This window comes from Spermophilus citellus (assembly GCF_964194105.1).
Source record: "Spermophilus citellus genome assembly, chromosome: 4".
NCBI classification, from domain to species: domain Eukaryota; kingdom Metazoa; phylum Chordata; class Mammalia; order Rodentia; family Sciuridae; genus Spermophilus; species Spermophilus citellus.
Genome location: NC_138185.1, coordinates 42,769,041 through 42,789,542, shown reverse-complemented (window position 1 = coordinate 42,789,542; position 20,502 = coordinate 42,769,041). Strand labels below are relative to the sequence as shown.

Sequence of the window (20,502 nt, the reverse complement as noted above, 5' to 3'; positions counted from 1 at the left end):
TGCTCAAATCTATGCTTCCGGTTTCTCTTCTCCCAACAAAATTTCTCCTTTGGAATTGGATTATGAATCTAGAAAGAGTAGATGTGTCAGTATTGCCCCTGGATAGAATTTTTTTAGTGTAAAACTCCACTTCCATCCTGTTCTGCTTTGGGTGAAGCTTCATTTGAAAACTCAATGCACCCGGTTTTTGTGGCCTGCCTTCTTGTCTCAGGGACTTCAGGGTTCATCTGCTTGGTTCCTTCCTGTTTTCTTTCTCTTGTTCTTAAATGGCTGGCCACTCTGATGGGGAATGTTGGGTTAAAATACTGCACCTTCCTGTGGTTCTGTAACCACATTTCCCAAATCAAAAAATAAATTGACGTTTGGCTAGACAAGTACATCTAAGGAACAAGAGAGTGAAAAAAATCTAAAACTGACTCTAGAAAAGCTAGAGCATCTACCTGGACGTTATGTTGGCCTCTATTCTGTAGTGCCCACAAAATCAGAAAAAGTAAACACCTCGGCTAGAGGAGGTGCATTTCATAGATATTCCACACTTTCCATGTTAGCTCAGGATCTCACTTTGGGACCCCAGAGTTCAGGCATGCTGTTTCTCACCCCTGTTGCACACCACACAAAACTCTTGCTGTGCAGCAGCTCTCAAAAGCCACTGGAAAGCAACCTGAGAACAGTGACTGTCCCAGAAGCTGAAGATCAGAGTGGGAGAATTCAAGTAGTGACCTTCAGATTCGTCCTTCTCAGGAGACTAGCCATGGCTTAGGGACTAGATGCCTCACTTGGTGATCATGGTTTCCTCTGTGGTCCTGAAAGGATAGAAGAAGGGAGAGAGAGAGAGAGAGAGAGAAGGTTGGGTGTGGGTGGGGAGAGAAAGAGTAGTGCATGTGCATATGTAGGGATGTATGTGTAGTATGTGGTATGTGTATGTGTAGTATTTACATATGTGGGATGTGTGTGTATGTGCATATGAGGTATATGTGGTGTATATGTGTGTTCTGTTGCTGTATGTGTATGTGTACTGAATGTATACATGTATAGATGGTGTGGTATGTAGTATGTGTGTATAAAGTGTGTACTGTGCTGGGTGGATATGTGTGTATGTACTATGTATATATGCGAGGTGTGTGTATATATGGTATAATGTGTGGTGTGTATATGTTGTATGACATGTATGAAAGTAATATGTGTATGGTGTGTAGTGTGAGGTATGTATGTGTAGTGTGTGTGGTGCATATATATATATGCTCGATGTGTGTATGGGTGGAGTTGTAAGTATGTAGGGTGTGTGTATGGTGTGCTGTCATTGAGGAAGTGGGTGTGGCCCAGTCCTGGTCAGGAGACCAATGTTTTCCAAACCCCAAGTCACAACTCATTGGCTTAAAGTGAATTCAGCAGAATTGACTGCAGGAAAAAACGAAGAAACAAGCAACACTTGACTAAGAGTAAGACATTACAGACTGCATAGCAAGAAAAGGTAGGGTTTGTTCTATGAAACCTTTGTTTTACATATATTTGCATATATATTTAAATATGTAGATATTTGTTCAAATACACACACACACACACACACACATGCATACACAAACACATTTGTGTGAGGCACATGGCTGGCAGTGAGAACTGTGTCGTTTCCTGTGGCTGCGGTGACAGAGCTCAAAAACCACTGCCCTAAATATCGAGGAGGATGAGGGAGCACCACCTGCTATGGAAAGTTCTAGTTGCAGGGCAAAAAGCATGTTTGCTCTTTATGTACTTGTACATATTTGTTGAATATAAAAATAAGAAATCTTGTAGAGGTTAATCTGGTTTCTGAGAACACGAAGTACGACAGTCTGGTTGGCACCTTTTTCCCACTGTCTATTGCTGCAGACTGATTAATTTATTTGGGTGCGTTCACTTCTTTAAAGCAGGGTCTGGACCTTCTCTTCTCTGCTGTTCTCCAGCTTTTGGTAGTCTTGTGATACTGTGAACACCTTCTCAGGAAAATGTTGTTTTTAAGATAGAGTAATTAAAAGCAGACCAATTGTATTGAAACACTTATCAAAATATCAAATCATTTCATAGATAATAATATACAGATGCTCCTTGACTTACAGTGGGTTTGCAACCTGACAATTCCCATCTGAAGATGATATAAGTTGCAAGTGCATCTAATACCACTAACCCACTGCATGTCCCAGCTTAGCGACACAGTACACTGTAGAGCATCAGTTGTTTCCACTCATGATGGTGGCACTGTCCCACATTGCAGGATGGTCATACTGCATATCCCTAGTCCAGGAAAAGAGAAAGTGCAAGATAAAAAGTATGGTTTCCACAGAATGCATGTTGCTTTCATACCATGGTAAAGTGGAAACATCACAAGTTGAATCATTGAAAGTCTGAGATCATCTGTATGTGCTCATCCTTCAGTATTCATGGGGTTTTGGTTCCAGGATTCCCAGCGGATACCAAAACCCACATATACTCAAGTCCCTGATATGAAATGGCTCACAATTGTGTGTATAACCTAGGCACATCCTCCCGTATGCTTTAAATCATCTCTAGGTTACTTATAATGCCTAACACAATGTAAATGCTGTCTAAATAGTTGACATACAGTAATGTTTAGGGAATAATGACAAGAGATTTTTCAATTCAGATGTAATTTTAAAAATATGTTTGTTCCTCAGTTGGTTGAATCTGTGGGTGAGGATCCCATGGACATGTAGGGCTGACTGTGTTCAATAACAAAATCCAGCTATGAGTCTAATGAAACTCGAGTTTGCTGTCTTAATGGATTACCACAAATTAGGAACTTAAAACAGCACCTGTTTATTTTCTCAGGGTCTTGTAGGTTAGACATCTGGGAAGGGTCAGTTGATTTCTCTGCTCTGGATCTCACTAGGCTGAAATAAAGTTGTGGGCTTGCCTAGATGTTTGTCTGGAGGCTCTTGGGGGAGCATTTGCTTCCATTCTTGTTTAAGTTGTTGGCAGAATTTAATTCTGTGCACTGTAGGATTGAGAACCCTGTTTGTTGGCCGTTGGCCAGGAGCAGTTCTAGGGGCTGCCAGCATTCTTTGACCCAGGGCTCCTCCATCTTCAAAGCTAGCAGCAGTGCATTGAATAATCCTCATGCATCTAATTTTTCTGATGTCTGCTTTTGCATTTCTCTGACTTCTGCTTATGAAGGCTCATGTGATTAGGATCAATTTAGAGTAGCTTCCTTCTTAAAAAGATTCATTAATTAAGAACCTTAACTACATCTTCAAAGTCCCTTATGCCATGTAATGTATTCATGGGCATAACACCAATGGGTAAAGGTCATGGGGAGCAAGAATTTTCTTAATTAGTGCTAATTAAAACCCTAACATGACTAGGTGCACCCAGGAGTTTCTGACTCAGTAGATCTGGGTTGGAGCCTGAGAGTATGCATTTCCAAGTTTCCAGATGCTGCTGCTAGTCCAGGAACCACACTCAGAACCACAGGTATGGGGGCAAGTCCTGGATAGAGTCAGAGTGTTTTATACCTGATGCACCTGGGTGCCAGACTTGTGCCCTCTATGGCCTCATTTAAAATGTTATTGGCTAGATTTTTGCTAGTTAAAGATTTTCTGGCTTCCAAATGGAATAGCTAAACTGAGAGCTTCACGGGAGAATTGGATGTCTGGGGAAGTAGAGCTTCTGGCAGGGCTGTGGCAGCTGGTTCTACCTCTGGTGAAGGCCTATGATGATTCCAGAATCTTCCATGTCCGGGGTCCTCAGGGCGAGGTCCCGGGTCCAGCATTATCAGCATCATCTGGGAACTTGTCAGAAATGCACATTCATAGGTGCATCCCAAACCTACTGAATCAGTAACTTGGGTGGAGCCCAGTAATGCCCAGGTGATTCCACAGGCTCCAGTTTGAGAGACCCAGGGCCCCAGAATGGAAGGAACAGAGCCTGATACTGGAGCTAGGGACCTTCCTTCAGCCTGAACATAGATGAAATAAGATCCCTGGATATGAAATTTCTTACAGGTGGAGAAGGGACAGGCACTTCTGACTTCCTAAATTGCATTGACTGAATTTCTGTGACAGGGAAGTGAAAAAAATCACATTAATTGCAAAATGGGAACCTCCCAGGTCTCATTTTTCATTAAGGTCAGTTAGTACCATCTAGTGGTTATTCTTGGTAAGACTATGTAATTTGTGAAGGGTGAAGGATACTGATTTTTATTTTCTTTCTTTTTCTTTTTCTTTTCTTTCTTTATTTTTTTTTTTTTTTTTTTTTTTACAAAGACTTGTACCCAAAGGTACCTAGAATCCTAAGAGGCAGGAGCTCCCTGCTCTACATGGGGCTCACGCTCAGTCTCCTGTGTGTGCTGCTGCCCTGTGCTGCTCACAGCTCAATGGTTAGATGGATATAAACCAGAGGATCTAATGGTCCAAGCAGAAACATAGCAGTGTCCTGGCTCAAAATAAAGTTCAGGTTGTCACGTGGCCCACATCCACTGAGTCCTCTTGGCCTTCATCAGAGGCAAAACGAGCTCTAAGTGAATGGGACTCTTACTGTTTTTCTGTATATTCTTCCTTTTGATGACAGGTTTAAATTACTGAGCTGTAAAAACCTCAGTGGTGTGCCCAGAAGTCCAGTTTTATAAACCCAGTCATGAGTTCACTGAACAGGCAGAAACATACGGAGCCTCAGGGGCCTGTTGAAGATTAGAAGGTGCCTTACAGGAGTAGCATGAAGCCTCCTTCCTGGAGCATGAGATCCTCCCACTCTACCCAAGAACATCCAGCCTTTAATGCACCTCTTTCTTCCAACAAACAACAAGCAAGCACACATACAAATGTATTCATAAACAAAAAGGCCTACCACCCACTTGCCACTACCACAAACAACAAACCATCAAATCATGAGATCTGCAAAAAGGTCATGCTTGTCCTCTAGGGTAGAAAGATTGTAGATGACTTTCTTATCCTCTGTTTTCCAATTTTGATAACCTTTTGTTATTTTATGTACAGTTCAAAAGTGTATGAAGTAAAAATACTCAATGAGGGTGTGTGTGTGTGTAGATCACACCAAGTGCCCTGTATCTTTGGTGAGAATAGGGCAATGTAGAATTTTTCCAGAGCCCTAGAGTGTGTTTTCACATAAATGTGTGTGTGTGTGTGTGTGTGTGTGTGTGTGTGTGTGTGTGCGCGTGCATGTATGTGCACATGCCTGTACTCTACTCACCTGCAGCTGGGAGGAGTCTGGGGCAGGGATGGACCATGGTTTCAGGAAGTTTCTAAGATCCTGAACAGGTGGGTTTGAATCCTCTTGTGGTATTTATGGGCAAGTGACTTCACCTGTGTGTCTTAGTGTCCTCATCTGGAGCCTGGAACTAAAACAGCCCCCTCTAGACAAGGTTGTTGGGAGCTTGGTGATTTGACCCAGGTTGGAATTTGTCAGCACAGACCATGGATTCATGTTCTGGGGTGGGAAGCCACACCCAAAGGGGGAATCTCTTTATACCTAATATTTTCTTTGTTATGGAACATTTTAAACACAAAAGAAACTGAGAGAATGTTCCCTCCCTGACACTTGACCCCTCTTATGTCATCTATGGCCCCACACATCCCCTCATATAATTCTGAAGCCACTCTGAGATTCAGGCCTCAGAGGGGTCTCTTCAGCCCCTTTATGTCTTGGGGTGTGTGAGTACTGTGATGTGGGTAAGAATATGTGGCTTACCCACATATATTTGACATTATAGGTGATTACTGAGTTGAGGTTTTTTTTTTTAAGAAATAAACCCAATTATTGGTCTAAGTAGGCAGAACACTTTTTAATTTTGAAAATATTTTTATAAACTTTATTTCATTTTTATGTGGTGCTGAGGATGGAACCCAGTGCCTCATGTGTGCTAGGCAATCACTCCACCACTGAGCCACAATCACAGCCCCTTGAAATTTTTTAAGACTTCTAAAAGTTGCAAAAATAGCATTGTGGTTTCCCACATACTCTTTGTATAGTCTACCCAAGTGCTAGAATCTTAGAGTCACAGGAAATGACGAAGGCCAGGATGATACTGTGCTATTATTAATAGACTGTGCCAGAATGTCATCAGTTACCCCACTAATGCTTTGTTCTGGCGTAAGACCCTACTCCTCTTCAGGTGTTGTGTGTCTTTATGCTCCCGAAGTCTGGGACAGTTCCTTAGTTTTTCTGAACTTTATGCTTTTGAAGAGTCCAGACCAACTATTTTGGGGAACAGCCCTCCATCTGGGTTTTCCAGTTGTTTTCACAGATTTAAACTGACATTCTTTATTTTTTTGGCAAGTATCCCTAGGAAGTGACATTGTGTCAATGTGTCACATCATGTTCATTTATCTTCACACTGACAATGTTTAACTTTCATTGGTTGCTTAAGGTGGTGTCTGCCACGTTTCTCCACTGGCAAGGTTTTTCTTTTTCTTTTCCCAAAGGAGCAAGGTATGTTAATTGAGAGCAGGTGTGCAGCAGGAACCAGGAACCAGGATGTGGGGCAGCTGCTATTTGTCTCCTTCCCCTCCTATTCCTTCGCTTGCCACAGGCTCCCTCATCTGTTTACCTTTGCCCTTTGGCTTTATTATGTCTTTCTGGAGAATTGACTTTCTCAGCTTCATGCACATTATGAAAGATCATCATTGTAAAATGGCAGGCTTAGACCCCAGTTTATGTGTCCCAGTGAATCTAGAACATGCCACCATGTGCCTAGAACCTTGCCACTACCCCTAAGGTTCCTTTCCAAATTCCCAGGAGATAAAACACATGATGGGCCACCCTAAGTTGAACCCAACCCCGGTTCCAAGCTCTGGATGGGATAGGGTTGCATTGTTATTGGACCCTCCTTGTGGATGGATGGATGGGATGACACAGGTTGGACAGACATCTTCCCAAAGTGTTTAGTACATGCAACTTTCCCTCCCAGCCTCCTTCCCATCTGCTGGAAGCAACAGATAATATTCCTGAACACCTTTATAAGCTAGGTTTCCATATGTAATTACTTAGGGACTTCTTTATCCAAAGACTAGATCTATATAAAGTGAAAAATTGGGTTGTAATAGAAATGATAATCTTCCAGGGTTTCCAGCATGTACATTTAGGTCTGGATGCAAGAAATACACTATAGTGAATATACATGAAGTTGGATGCAGATACCTCTCTACCCTCCCCACCTACCATGACTCCAAGTGTGGCCCATGGACCAGCATATCCATATCCTGTGGGAGCTGGTTAGAAAGGCAGTCTCTGGCCCCTTCCTTATCAGAACTACTGAGTCAGAATCTTACCATCCTTGTGTGGCTCTAGTGTACATTGCAGTTTGAAAGACACTGCTCTAGGTAGAAGTAGTGTTTTTGTTTCATTTTGATTTTGAGGGCTGTACATGTCAAATTCTTTCCTACGTAGAATGAGACTGTAAAAGGGTCATGACTACAGGTATTATTAAACTTGTAAACAAGTGCTTTTTTGAGTCTTTAGCATTGTGAGAAGCTCTTAAAAGGAAAATAAAACTCCCTCTTTCTCTTTTTCTACCTTGATTTTTACCTTGCATTAACATAAAAATTGTCTTCCTTAACATTGTTTTCTTTTTTTGCAGTGCTGGGTAATGCCCCCAGGGCCCCATGCATCTAGGCATCTAATATCATTTTATATATACACAAGCATACATGTGCATGAACACACACACACACACACACACACACACACACACACTCACACACATTTTAGCCAGTAAAACATTAATAAAACACTACTGATTAAAACTCAGGAGAAAATTAAAGCATTCTCTTAGCTGAATAAGAACAAGGAAAATTTTTCCCTCATAATTGTTTCAGTAAAAGTAGCATCTTATCTATTTCGTATGTACTCTTTCTACTTCAGTTTTGGCTACCAAGTTTATGCTAAGTCATTAAGGTATGGAGAACATACTTTATCTGATGCAGATCACTCTGTGGGCAGCAGGTTTCTTTTTATTTTCTGGGTTTGTCATCTTCACCCTGCCACGGGGATGGGTCCCCTTGTGGGCTAATCCTGCAGGGGGCTGATGTTCATGCTAGGAGATAGGAGCTCAGTTTTTAAATTCTTCTTTGTTTGAAGAGGTTCAAAATGAGTCATTGCTAGTCTCCAATTTACAGAGAAACAAATGAAGCAAATGGAACTTTGTAGACAGACATCAGGTTCTCCTGGTGAAGTCCACATCTTGGGGAGAGGGTGGGATGGATTTCCTGGCAGTGTGTCTTTGCCCACAGACAATGACCCTGGAACAAGCTATTAAAAACGCCCACGAGTGTTATGATGACGAGATTCAGCTTTACAACGAGCAGATCGAAAGCCTGAGGAAGGAGATCGAAGAGGCTGAGCGGACACTGGAGAGGTCTTCCTATGACTGCCGGCAGCTGGCCGTGGCCCAGCAAACTCTGAGGAATGAGCTGGATCGGTATCATCGGATCATTGAGATTGAAGGCAACAGGTGTGGGCATGCCTCTGCATACTGGTCTCCCCATCCTGGTCACTTACGCATTATATCAGTCCTTTTTGAGGACCTACTATGTGCCAGGCACAGGTCTAGGCAGTGAGGATGTGGCAGGAAATGAAACACAAAAAGCTAGAATTCTAGTGGAGGAGACAGAAGAGGAGCGAATTTGTAACAGGGATGTAACCTGTGACAAGTGATATGGAGGAAGTTTTGGAAGAGAGAAGGGGAGTGATGATGAAGTGATGCTTGAAATTGTAAGTAGGGTAACCAGAAAAGGCTGCTTTGTGCCCACAAGGTTCTGGGGACATAAGCAGTTTAGCAAGTGGGATGATCAGGACTATGGGATGAGATGCTGCAAGTGAGGTCCCTATCACACTGTATGGCACTTGATGGGTGCTCAGAGGTATTGCTGCAATTGTCATGGTCATTACCATCTGGGCAGGTCAGTAATGTGGGTGTCAATGTGCCTTCTGGTTTCCTTTATAACAGAACTGTGACTTGAACCCCACTTACTTTAAGACTGCTGGGAAATCCTGTGTTTTTTTCCTCCCCTGCCCCCACCCCCTCGCACCTGCATCTTTCACCATGTTGATACCCACACCCATTGGTTTCCTTCATAGAACAGGATAAGCATTGAATTATGATTTTTCAATTTGATCCTCCTTATTTCCTGGGTGTAGATTGAATTAAAAGATAAGTCTTCCCTTGCCCCAGGTGCCCCACAGTGGGCAGTACTTCCCTCCACTCTGGGTGGTCTATCTTAGCTGATATCTTTCCTGCTTAGCAGGAAAAGTAAGATTTTATTTCCTCTCTAGTTATTATAGTCAACATGCCTTGTAGCATTCCTTATTATGTAACAGTGAATGCCTTCTGAGCATATTTATGAAAATAAGTCTTGAACTGCATTTAAATACTCTTGTGAACATTTTCTTTTTGGGGGAGCAGGGCATGACCAAAAGTTAACTGGGTACCACTTTGGCTAATTTGTTTATAACTTTGAATTTTGATACAGTTTCAAACTGATAGAAGTGTTACAAGAATAATTCCTAAATATACTTTACCCAGATTCATCAGTTGTTTACATTTTATCTCAGTTGCTTTTAACATTTTTCCTTCTGTTTATATGTGACATGTATTATTTAAAAAAAATAAAAAAATAAGTTATACCATGTTTGCCCTAAATACTTAAGCCTGGATTGGCCACTCTTCAATTACAAAAAGAATAACAACACAAAAACTCCAATGCAACAGAGAAGTGGCATTTTATATTATAAGTAATCACTGTACAATATTTCCATGGCTGTGTGTCATCATTTATGACTTGAGCTCAAAGAAATGAGTTTTTATGTCCTCACCTAGTGTATAAATGTCTGTGTGGCTATCAGTTTACAATTATATATAATTCATGAGCTTGATCTACAGAAAACTTTTTTCAGTTTTGTTCAAAATTATAGCAATTGCTTTTACCCTCCCCCTACCCTCTTTGTGTGGTTTGCTTGATGAATTAAAGGTGGCACCATGCTCTCTTTCTGGTTCTTTCTGCCAGGCTGAGCTCCGCCTTCATTGAGACTCCTATAACCATGTTCACCCCGAGTCATGGCTCCTCTCTTAGCCTTGGATCTGGCGGGAAAGGTAACACTCTCCAACCCTGGTCTCCACTTTTTTGTGTCTCAGCAGAAATGTAAAAAAATCTAAGCTTTCCTCCTGACCTTGACATTCATGCTCTTGTCCTATCTATCTGGAAATTAAATGCTTTTATGTGAGGGAGGTCTTCTTCTCTCTCTTTCTGATATGCTCCCTTGGGTGCTAAGTAACTGAGCCAAAAAGTTTATAAAGAGAAAAACTGACTGTGGTTATAGCCCACCTTGGGAATGCCATCCTTGAACATCAGGCATTTAATTGAGGGAAGAAATACAATTCAGTTTTCACTATAATAAGAAATGGATATTGAATTACATTTTTTTCCATGAATTAAATGAACTTAATCTTTGCAAAGGTGTTTAATCCAGTGTTTGGTTGCAGAGTAGATGCTCAGTTATTGTTCATTCTCTCTTCCCTTCAAAACTGAGCAGAAGCCGGGTGTGGGGGTGCACACCTATAATTTCAGCTACTCAGGAGGCTGACACAGGAAGATCTCTTGAACCCAGGCATTCGAAGCCAACCAGGGCACCATAGAGAGAGCCCCATCTCAAACAAATAACAAAACAAAACAAAACAAAACAATTCAGCAGGAACTGCTTGTTTGGCAAATATGGCTTCTACCTTCCAATGTTTGGTCTTTATTTATTTTGGTACTGGGGATTGAAACAGGAGGTGCTGAACCACTGAGCCACATCCCCAGCCCTTTTTATATTTTATTTAGAGACAGGGTCTGGCTGAATTGCTTAGAGGCTCACCAAGTTGAGGAGGCTGGCTTTGAACCTGTGATCCTCCTGCCTCAACCTCCCGAGCTGCTGGGATTACAGTCGTGTGCCACCATACCGGGTCCATATTTGGCCTTGTTGGAATGTTTTACACACCTGTGAGGCATCAGCTCATATCTGAATCTCCCCATTTTGAATAAGCACAACATTTTGAGAGAGAAGAGAAGGTGATAATGTTGATACTTTCACTTTTAGGGCTTTTATTTTTATTATAAGCTGGTAATTTATAATTATATAAATTTTATGTGATCTAAGATGATGTCATGATTTATGAATGCAAGGTAGAATAATTACATGAAGCTGGCTAACATATTCATCAACTTGAATATGTAATTTTTTTTGAGGTGAGGACATTTGAAATTTGCTTTCAGCAATTTTGGAATATACAATATTCTTCAACTATATTTACCAGACCATGCAATAGGACTAAAAAAAAAAACCCCAAAAAAACCCTCAAACATATTCTTCTTGTCTAACTTAAATTTTGTACCCTTTGATTATCATTTCCTTATTCTTCTTACCACCAGCCCTTGGGAACCACCATCTACTCTCTGCTTCTGTGAGTTCAATTGTCTTAGATCCCACATATAAGTGAGATCATACAGTATTTATCTTTCTGTGCCTGGCTTATTTTGCTTAGCATAATAATGTTCTGCAATTCCATTCATGTTGTCTCACGCAACAGAATTTCCCTCTTTGTAAAGGTTGAATAGTATTCCTTGTGCATTTTTACCACATTTTCTTTACTCGTTCATCTGTAGATGGCCCCTTATTTTAAGTCTGTGTCTTGGCTATTGGGAATAATGCTGCAACAGACACGGGAGTGCAGGTGTCTCTTCTGCACCCTGATTTCAAATCTTTTGGTAAATACCTGCAAGTGGGATTGCTGGATTTTATACAGTCTTTAAATCCATGTTTCTCAGGCAGCTCAGGGAACCAGCTCAGGGTTTTTGCAGTTGGGGTTCCAGAGTCAGAACATGGTTGGTTGTGCAGCAGTCCTGCTGGTAGACACCCAGGGCCAGCTCCATGAGCCCATGACCCCCGCACAGGGACCATACTCAGAAGAGTCCTTCCTGGCTTGGTGCTTTTCCATCATTCTCCTGAAATTGGTAATAATTTTGAACAATGACTCTGCATTATTCTTTTGCATGGGGCCCTGGAATTCTGTAGCTGGTCCTATAAGCATCTTTCCTCTTAGACCAGTTGTCTTTTGACATCCCTGCCTGCATCCTGTTCTCCTTTAGGACCCATGGCTGCCATCTTTACTCACTCAGCTCTCCTCATTGAGGGTTAGTCCATGTTATATGCTGGTGCTATGTCCTTCTTAGGCCTGGGATTACCAGTGGGAGGGAATGGAAAAGATGCTGGGGATAAAAAAGTTCTGAAATCACTGTATAAGCGGAGCTGGAAAGCCTTGGAGATTTCGCAGGGTAAGATTTTTGTTTTCTTCAGCATCTAATGTTTCCATTCCAGTGTGAAGGAATGGGTAGGTCTTGAGAACACAGAATTCCTATTGTTTCTGTATCTAATAGCATCACTTCCTATTTTGGCTGAGGGGGAAAGGAATGCTGACTAAAGGGTGGTCATATTTATACAGGTTGTTGGGATAAATGTGGAGTGAGGGAGATATGCTGTGGATGGATTCCATTTCCAAGCCTGACGACATCTGACCTCGTCAGAGTCCTGGGCAGTTTTCCTGTGTCTCTCTAACTCTGTTGAGAGAACGACTTTGTGGAATGGGTTCCTAGTGGGTAGAACTATGAGCTTCAGAAAAAGTAGCACTTTCCTTTCCCTTTGGGGAATCACTGAAGGAACAAGTTGACTTGTCTACCAAAGTTACAAAGCTTGGCAGAGCTAGAATCTTAACATGGAATGAGGAACAATAGAACTCCATTGTTTTTGACCTATATATAGTAAATCCCATCCTAGCTTTAGACGGTTGTCTCTAATTCAGTTAGTATATTTTTCATTGAATGCATTTTTATTCCCTTTTATTGACAATTTTATACTTGACTTCCTGGGTTTTTTTTTTTTTAATTTTTTTTAGATCTTACTAGGGCTCTGCAGGATATAACAGCAGCAAAACCCAGACAAAAAGGCCTCCCTAAGAACATTCCAAGGAGAAAGGAGATTATAGCTCAAGATAAAGCAGATGAAACTCTGGAAGACCCACCATTAAAACGTGTGGAAGATACAAAACCAATGCAGGTGGTACTTAAAGAGGAAGATGAATTTAAGCTTGAATCAGGGGGTGGAGAAGCAAGTCTCCTAACACAAGAAGGGGACCCAGAGGATGTGCCAGATGGAGGACAGATCAGCAAAGCCTTTGGGAAACTATGCAAGATGATCAAGGATAAAGTGAAGGGCACCAAAGAGCCTGTGCCCGAGCCCCCTGCTGACCTCAACACCGAAGGGCGGCACGTGATGGTCACAGGGGATGCCAATTATATGGACCCTGAGTTCTATTCCCCCTCCATCCCAGCCAAGGGTGGAGTAGTGATTTCCACCGAAGAAGACACTACTCATCCTGACAGCGAAGGGGAGCCCACTCCTACTCCTGAGCAGCCCACACCACCTTTGGAGGATGGACAGGAGGGTCCCCAGGAGAAAGAAGATGAACACCCAACTGAAGAGGAGACTACAGACAAGGAGAGTGGGACAAATTCCAAAGATGTGAAGAGTCCTGGGGAGAAAGACGATGACCAGAAGGAAGAGGAGAAGTCCAAGAAACCCTGTCCTGAGACAATACCTGGTTCCGAGAGACCATCCACACCCCAGTCTCAAAGGGCTGGGGCTCATGAAGGTAGACCAGGGGGTCCTGGGAGTAAGAGCAGCAGCCTGCTGGATAAAAGCCCCCCCAGGGCATTGACTTTCAAGAAGGTGGAAGTGGTGGAATCCATTGAGAAGATTTCAACAGAGAGCATTCAGACATATGAAGAAACGGCTGTGATTGTGGAGACGGTGATTGGGAAGACAAAGGCAAACAAGAAATCGGGAGAGAAGGGCTCCTAAAATGCCCAGGCTCAATGGGAGAAAATGTTCTCGGGGCCACCGTAGGGAAAATGCTTTGATATTTTAGAACAAATGATAAAAGAGTGAGGGTTCCTGTTTGAATTAGATCACGGTGGACCCATCTGGCATGTCAATGAACCGTCATTAAAATGTTTTTTTTTGCTTGCACCATACCCCTCGTCTAGTGCTTTGGGCCTTGGGAATGTGGGTGGTCAGCCACACTCAGAACAGGGACGCTTCGCTAAAAGGACACCAACCCATCCTCATTCAGGAGAGAGACTTGCTCTTCATCATGGTTCATTTAGAGATTCATTAAAATCTCAGTATCAGGATTTCACGTAGAAAGATGCTCACTGATGATGGAGGCTCATTTCATTCTATTCTAAGCCCAGGCACCTGTTCCAGTGAATGAGGGTTTTGTTAGAGATAAGCTAATTGGAAGTACCTGTCTTAATTTCAGTTCCCCAGAAGCTGATCCTGAAGCAAATATTTTTGAATGTAAAAGTTTCTTTGGAATGTGGTCCTAGGAAGTGCCATTTGGGGAGTGGAGAGGGAGACAGGAGAAAAAAGCACGCAGTAGGAGGTTTTTGCCAAATGGTTCCACACAGAGGGCCAGCAGAACTGAATCCCATTGAACAACTCGAGGGGACAGAGGAGAGTAAGTGCCTCAGAGTTACTCTGTGCATGGGGCAAGGGAACTGGGGCACAGATCCACCAGCTTTCATCATCAGTGGGAGGTGTGCTCTTGGGGTGCCAAGAAAGCACTCAGGCAAAGAAGTACAGGTGGCAGCTTTGGAAGTCAGGCATGGAAATACGTGGTAATAGTAAGGTTGAGTGGATATAGGTGGGGCCTCAATGCCTTCTGCCACTGCATTAGGCACCACGAGTACTTTGTGTGATATGCTTAAAATTTTCTCACCCAGAGATTGCAATCCTAGGTGGGGTTTTAGAAAGCAAGTTTGAATGTCACTGCATAAATTCCTGGTTTAGAAGTTGGTGAATTCGTCTTATAAATATTCATGGAGCATATATTATGTGCCTGAAAGTGTTAAGGGGAGATTTTCCCATTTAATTTATGATTTCAGTTAGTCACCTTTCCCTCTCCCATGTGAATGTGCACTTTTGAATATACACACATACATGCATACAAGTACTTACTGTGGCACATTCTTAAAAAATCATACCAAATCAGGATCTTTAAGAATAATAATAATTATTATTATTGGGGCTGGGGAATGAACACAGGGCCTTGTGTATGTAGCATGTACTCTACCACTGAGCTACACTCTTAGCCTAAACAAATTTTTATTTGCCCTAGGCATTTATTGTTCTTTTAATTTTTTTTTTACAGTTTTTTTCCAGAGAATTTTTTATTGGTGCATTATATACAGAACAGAGGAATTCATTGTTACATATTTGTACATGTACATAATATAACAATAGACATATTTTTCTATTCATGGTCAAAAATAAATTTTAATTCACACCAGTTTAAAAAATTACTCCTTCACATAGAGGGTTCAGAATACACTATGGACACTAAGTGAATGTGCTTAAGTGGATTATCACATTGGCTTAAAAAATCTGGTAAGATAGCTACACATTATGAGAGAAAAATTGAGTCACAAATGACATTCTATCATTTCTGTTATGAATGACAGAATGCTAATTGGAGTCACCTTTCCTTAAAGCTTTAAACAATCTTGTTCTGAATTCACTTAGGTTTTTATTTCAAGAAAGAAAGTGTTTTTGCTGTTTTTTTTTCCCTAAAGGATAAATGGAAAATCTACTCCATTCCACAGTTTATAATACTAATACTTTGTCTAAGGCCATGTCACCCTGAATGTGCTTGATCTCATATGAAATATTTATAATTAAAAAACTTAAGAAAGAATAATGGAAACCATTAGCTGGCTCCCAGGAGGTAGAGAGTTGGGCCAGTGTGTCTATTACATTCAACATGAATAGCCATCACCAACCCTTTCTTTTCCTCATTAAGTCATTTTTATTTTGTGAATTATATGTCAGTTAATATTCTTGTTTAAAAAGGCAAGGAGTATCATTTTGGAATGAAAAGTCATTTTTATATTTAATCAATTAATCAAGAAAAATGGATGGGGTGTCTGTTCCATGCTAGCCTGGTTCTGGGTACCAGAGAAACAACAAAGAACAATCTGATGTGGCCCTGCACACAAAGTCCTGACGTTCTGGTTGGAGAGGAAGAAAATGCACAAATAGACAGATAACTAAGTAAGAAAACCAGATAGAGACAATAGTATGAAGGAAATCAAATACTGTTACATCCTGGAATGAGTAGGGGTCTACTTGGGATTGGACGATTAAGGGAAGACCGTGTGGAGATGACTTATTGTGAATGACTTATCTGAATGACAAAATGGGACATCATATATAGACCTGAGGTAAGAGCATTCGAGGCAGAAAGAACTACAAGTGCAAAGGCCCTAGGGTATGAATTGACATGGCCTGTTAAAACAGGAGAAATAAATGGGACCAGAGTAGGAAGGAGGTGAGGGACCAGGTGAGCCTCATTTGCTGGCAGAATCACCTGAGCTTGAAAGGAGAGTTCATGGTGTGAAAGGCAAGACTGACTGCAATATATACTTTGGACATAGTTGGGCTCTTGGTCTCTTCCCCCTTTCCCTAGGGTCCCAGGGATTAGCCCCACTTGCTTATTTTCTTGGTGGCTATTCTATACTAGCCCTGCTTGTTTCCATTGTCCCCTGGAAAGCTGTAGAATAGCATTTCCTGGTATTTACTCTTCCTGAAGTCCCTGAAAATAAGCACAAAGCCATTCATTTTTATGTAAAGTGTTGTAAACTTGGTGGCTCAGAGTAGGCCTCCCAATAGCATGGGTGACAGGCTTCCTATTCCCTGAAGCAGCCTTAGGAGTGAGATGTTCCCCCAGCTCCTCCTCCCTAAAGAAGCTGCATTGGAACTCCCTGCCCCTCTCATTTCTAAATGTTCCAGTCACTGCTGCTGTATCAACACCTGACTCTGGTGCTCTGCTGTTCTCGTTCATGCCCACACTCAAGCACATGTGACTCTCTGCCTGAGGTTTTCCTGTGGCCCTAGAAGCTGCTTGGTCCCCACACTGGGCAGGTTGGGAATCCTGGGGCGTTCTTGCTTCTGGGAGTAGCCCTCACTCATCCAAGGCTGGACAGGACCTGGTGCATAAGTACCCAGCTCTTTTCTCTCTGTTGGGATAATGGAAACATATTAAAGACGGTCTCTTGGAAGTCCCCAGGGGGTTTGAACCCCACATGTCCACAGTTTTAACAACCACTTATCAACATGTCCTGTGTCTCCTTCCTTTCCCATTTCACTCTGCTCCTCTGCACAGATGCTGTCTTTCAATTAAACCTGCCCTTGACTCCTTGTCTTGGGGTTGGTTTCTTGAAAACCTGACCTAAGACAGCTGATTGGCATCCACTGCCCTTCCCTGCCCAGTAATACTGACCATTTCTTAGGCAACAGTCCTGATTTTATATAGAGCTTCTCTTCCCATAATAAATACAACCCTGATCAGACTCTTAGTCACAATATCCGGCCTTCCTCTGGTCTTCAGCTGGGCAAATGACCACAAAACCAAACCCATCAGATACCCATCTCTTTGAAATTTGAAATCTGAGTCCAGTAAGACCAAGGCTGAAAATGCTGGGCTTGCCCTCTGAAGAGGGTGCTCTGGTTCTTGCTCTGCATCTAGGTCCACAGACTTGCTCCAATCTCTGACCCGTTTTTGAGATGTTTATGGCCAGTTCTTTAGGATTTCCTTCAGTTATGAGAGCTTCTCCACATGCTTTTGACATAATGCCTTTTGCTTCATTAGAGATGATTTATTTTTGCTTGCAATCCCAAAGTTTCCAAAGATAACTACTAATTGTTGAGGTTTGCTATCAACAGAGAACTGAAGCAGGTTTGAATTACATTGGATTGTTCCCCAAACAGACCCTAAGTGAGCTCTGGGTGCAAATGGTTTGCTAGAACCTTGGTTGTAGGAAGCTCAGTGTCCGGGGAGGTATGCTCCTGTCCGTTGCCCCAAACCTGCCCTTCTCTCTCCTCTGCCATGCTGAATCCAGGACTCTGCACTCTTGATCCTGCTTTGCCAGCAGTTTTCTGGAGGTTCTGTCAGAGGGGAGCAGGGAAGAGTGAAAGGTCACAGAAGTGGGAGGGAGAAGGACCTACTCTGTTCTGTTTGCTTTTGGTTCCTGTCCACATCTGAATGTCCCTCTACCCTGCATTCATGCTGCGGTCTCCACTCTGAGGTAAAGTAGGAGGAGGTGGAGCTTTTGAACTGTGGTTAGGTCAAGGGGTGGAGATTTCATGAATGGGATTTTTTTTCTTTCTTTTTTTATTGGTTGTTCACAACATTACAAAGCTCTTGACATATCATATTTCATACATTAGATTGAAGTGGGTTATGAACCCCCAATTTTACCCCAAATGCAGATTGCAGAATCACGTCGGTTACACATCCACAATTTTACATAATGCCCTATTAGTAATTGTTGTATTCTGCTACCTTTCCTATCCCCTACTCTCCCCCCTCCCCTCCCCTCCCATCTTCTCTCTCTACCCCATCTACTGTAATTCATTTCTCTATGAATGGGATTATTGGTTTTATAAAAGGGGCTCCAGAGATGCCCTTCTACCATGCGAAATTAGAATGAGAAGGTGCCATCTGTGAACCAGAAGTGGGTCCTCGCCAGACACCAAATCTGCCATTGCCTTCATCTTGGACTTTCCAGTCTCCAGAACTGTGAAAAATCAATTTCATAGCCACCTCGTCAATGGTGTTTGTTCCCAGAAGCCTGATCAGATTGACTGCTTCCTCATCCTGCTCCTTCCTGGGCAGTGGTGTTGTCCAGACTTTAGTTTTTCTAGCATTTTTCAGAACCAGCCTCCTGACAATGGCCCCAGGGATACCTTCACTAGCTTGTTGATCCCCCTCCTTAGAGGTCTGGGTCTCTGTACCATGGGCCTCCTCTCCATGCTCCAAGTGGCATTAATTGTAACCTCTCTCCTTAGGGTGGAAGCTAGCTGCTTCCTGAAGTTGTGCTGACCAGAAGGAGCCTGCTAGTACTTGCATTCGGGTCCCACCCCAGCCAGCTAGGCTCCTTATCCACTCAGAGTTGGAGAACAGGTTGAGATCACTTCAGTTCCAAGACCTCTAAGCATTGCTTTTGCCAGACACAATTGGAACAAGAGTTCCAGCTGTCCTGAGGGAAACCTCAGAGGAACTCAACTACTAGGTGGTTCCCAGACCCCTGTCCCCAGCTCAGATGACCAATTGGCCCATCAGGACTGATAAGTACTTCCTGGAAAGTTTTGTTTGGCTTTACCCTATCCAGGCATAGCTCACCATCTTTTAGGTCCTAATAGTATGTGCTTATAAGACAGGCTGAAGCACCCCCTTGGAGGGCTAGGTGACCTAGGGATCCCCTCATGGGCTGGGATCATGCTGCTGCACCTTCATTGCAGCAGGCAGCTTGTGTGCAGGCCTCTAGCTCCCATGTACCTTAAACTCCTTGGTCCATGTGATATTTCCTCTTTTGACCTTTGAATTAACTAGGTAACAATTCTTGATACTCAGTTTATGGTGCCTGATTATTAAATTTTCTTAAAATCACTATTGTGGGTTCTGCCTCATGATTTATAAAGAAGTGGAGATGAGACAAGGAAGGAATATGTCATAGGATACATCAACGAGCAGGTCACCACTGGGGGAAACTGGGGCTTCCTTCTACTGGAGTCTTTTGAAAAGACTAGGTAGGACATTCTTTCAGTTGTCCCAGCAGGAGGTAAGGACGCTGAAATGTACAACAGCTCCCATCCCTCCTCAGTTGAAGGTGGTCCTGAGGCATTGAAGCCATGCTTATCTGGCTTGCTGCGCAGTAGGCTTGGTGCATCTCTGCAGCAAGTGAACATTCCCTGGCAGAGAGACAGAATGGCTGGCCTTTGGCCCATGTGGAAACTTAACAGGAGATCTCCAGGTGGGTTAGGGGGGAGAACTGGGCAGAGGTTGGCAACTTTTTCACTAAAGAGCCAGATCGTAGGCTACACAGTCTTTGTTATAACTCCTGAACTCCCTTGTTGTAGCATGGCACAGACAATACAAGTAAGTAGACAAAGCTATACTTTGTTGCAAATACAGGTAATGGGCTGGATTTGGTCCATGGGTTGTAGTTTTCAAAGTTCAATTTATGCATTAGAAGATGCTGCTAATCTGGCATCTCTACCTGAGTCTTCCTTCTACTTCCATATTGGAAAATTTTATTTGGTTCTCCCCCTGATTTGAAGCTTATAGAGACTGTAATTTGTAGCTATAACAATTATAATTTGTAGGATTTAGATTTTAGTTTATAGGGAATGGTTGTAAAGGAAGCAGTCAATTTAATCAGGTTTTTCCTAAAATTTTTCCGTGACGGATTTGTGGTTCATGAGAGAAGTCACCTCGGAATGACAAAGGGCATCATTTGAATACCTTGATTAGTGCAAATGCTTAACTCCATTTTCTCAGGTTTGGATAAAAGCAAACACTCCCCCAAAAGTCACACGAACTTATGTTTTATTCAAAGAAAAATG

At 42.4% G+C, this 20,502-nt stretch overlaps 1 protein-coding gene across 3 annotated transcripts in view; it reads left to right on the top strand.

Moving 5' to 3' along the window:
• BFSP1 (beaded filament structural protein 1) overlaps window positions 1-14,054 on the top strand; it is a 72,472-nt gene extending 58,418 nt beyond the window's left edge. For all 3 annotated transcript variants that reach the window (XM_081289893.1, XM_081289892.1, XM_081289894.1), the window contains exons 6-8: window positions 8,238-8,458; window positions 10,011-10,096; window positions 12,935-14,054. In XM_081289893.1, the coding sequence (XP_081146019.1) occupies window positions 8,238-8,458; window positions 10,011-10,096; window positions 12,935-13,899 (1,272 nt within the window). In that variant the 3' untranslated portion in view covers window positions 13,900-14,054. The remainder of the gene's footprint in view (window positions 1-8,237; window positions 8,459-10,010; window positions 10,097-12,934) is intronic.
• The last annotated feature ends 6,448 nt before the right edge of the window (window positions 14,055-20,502 follow it).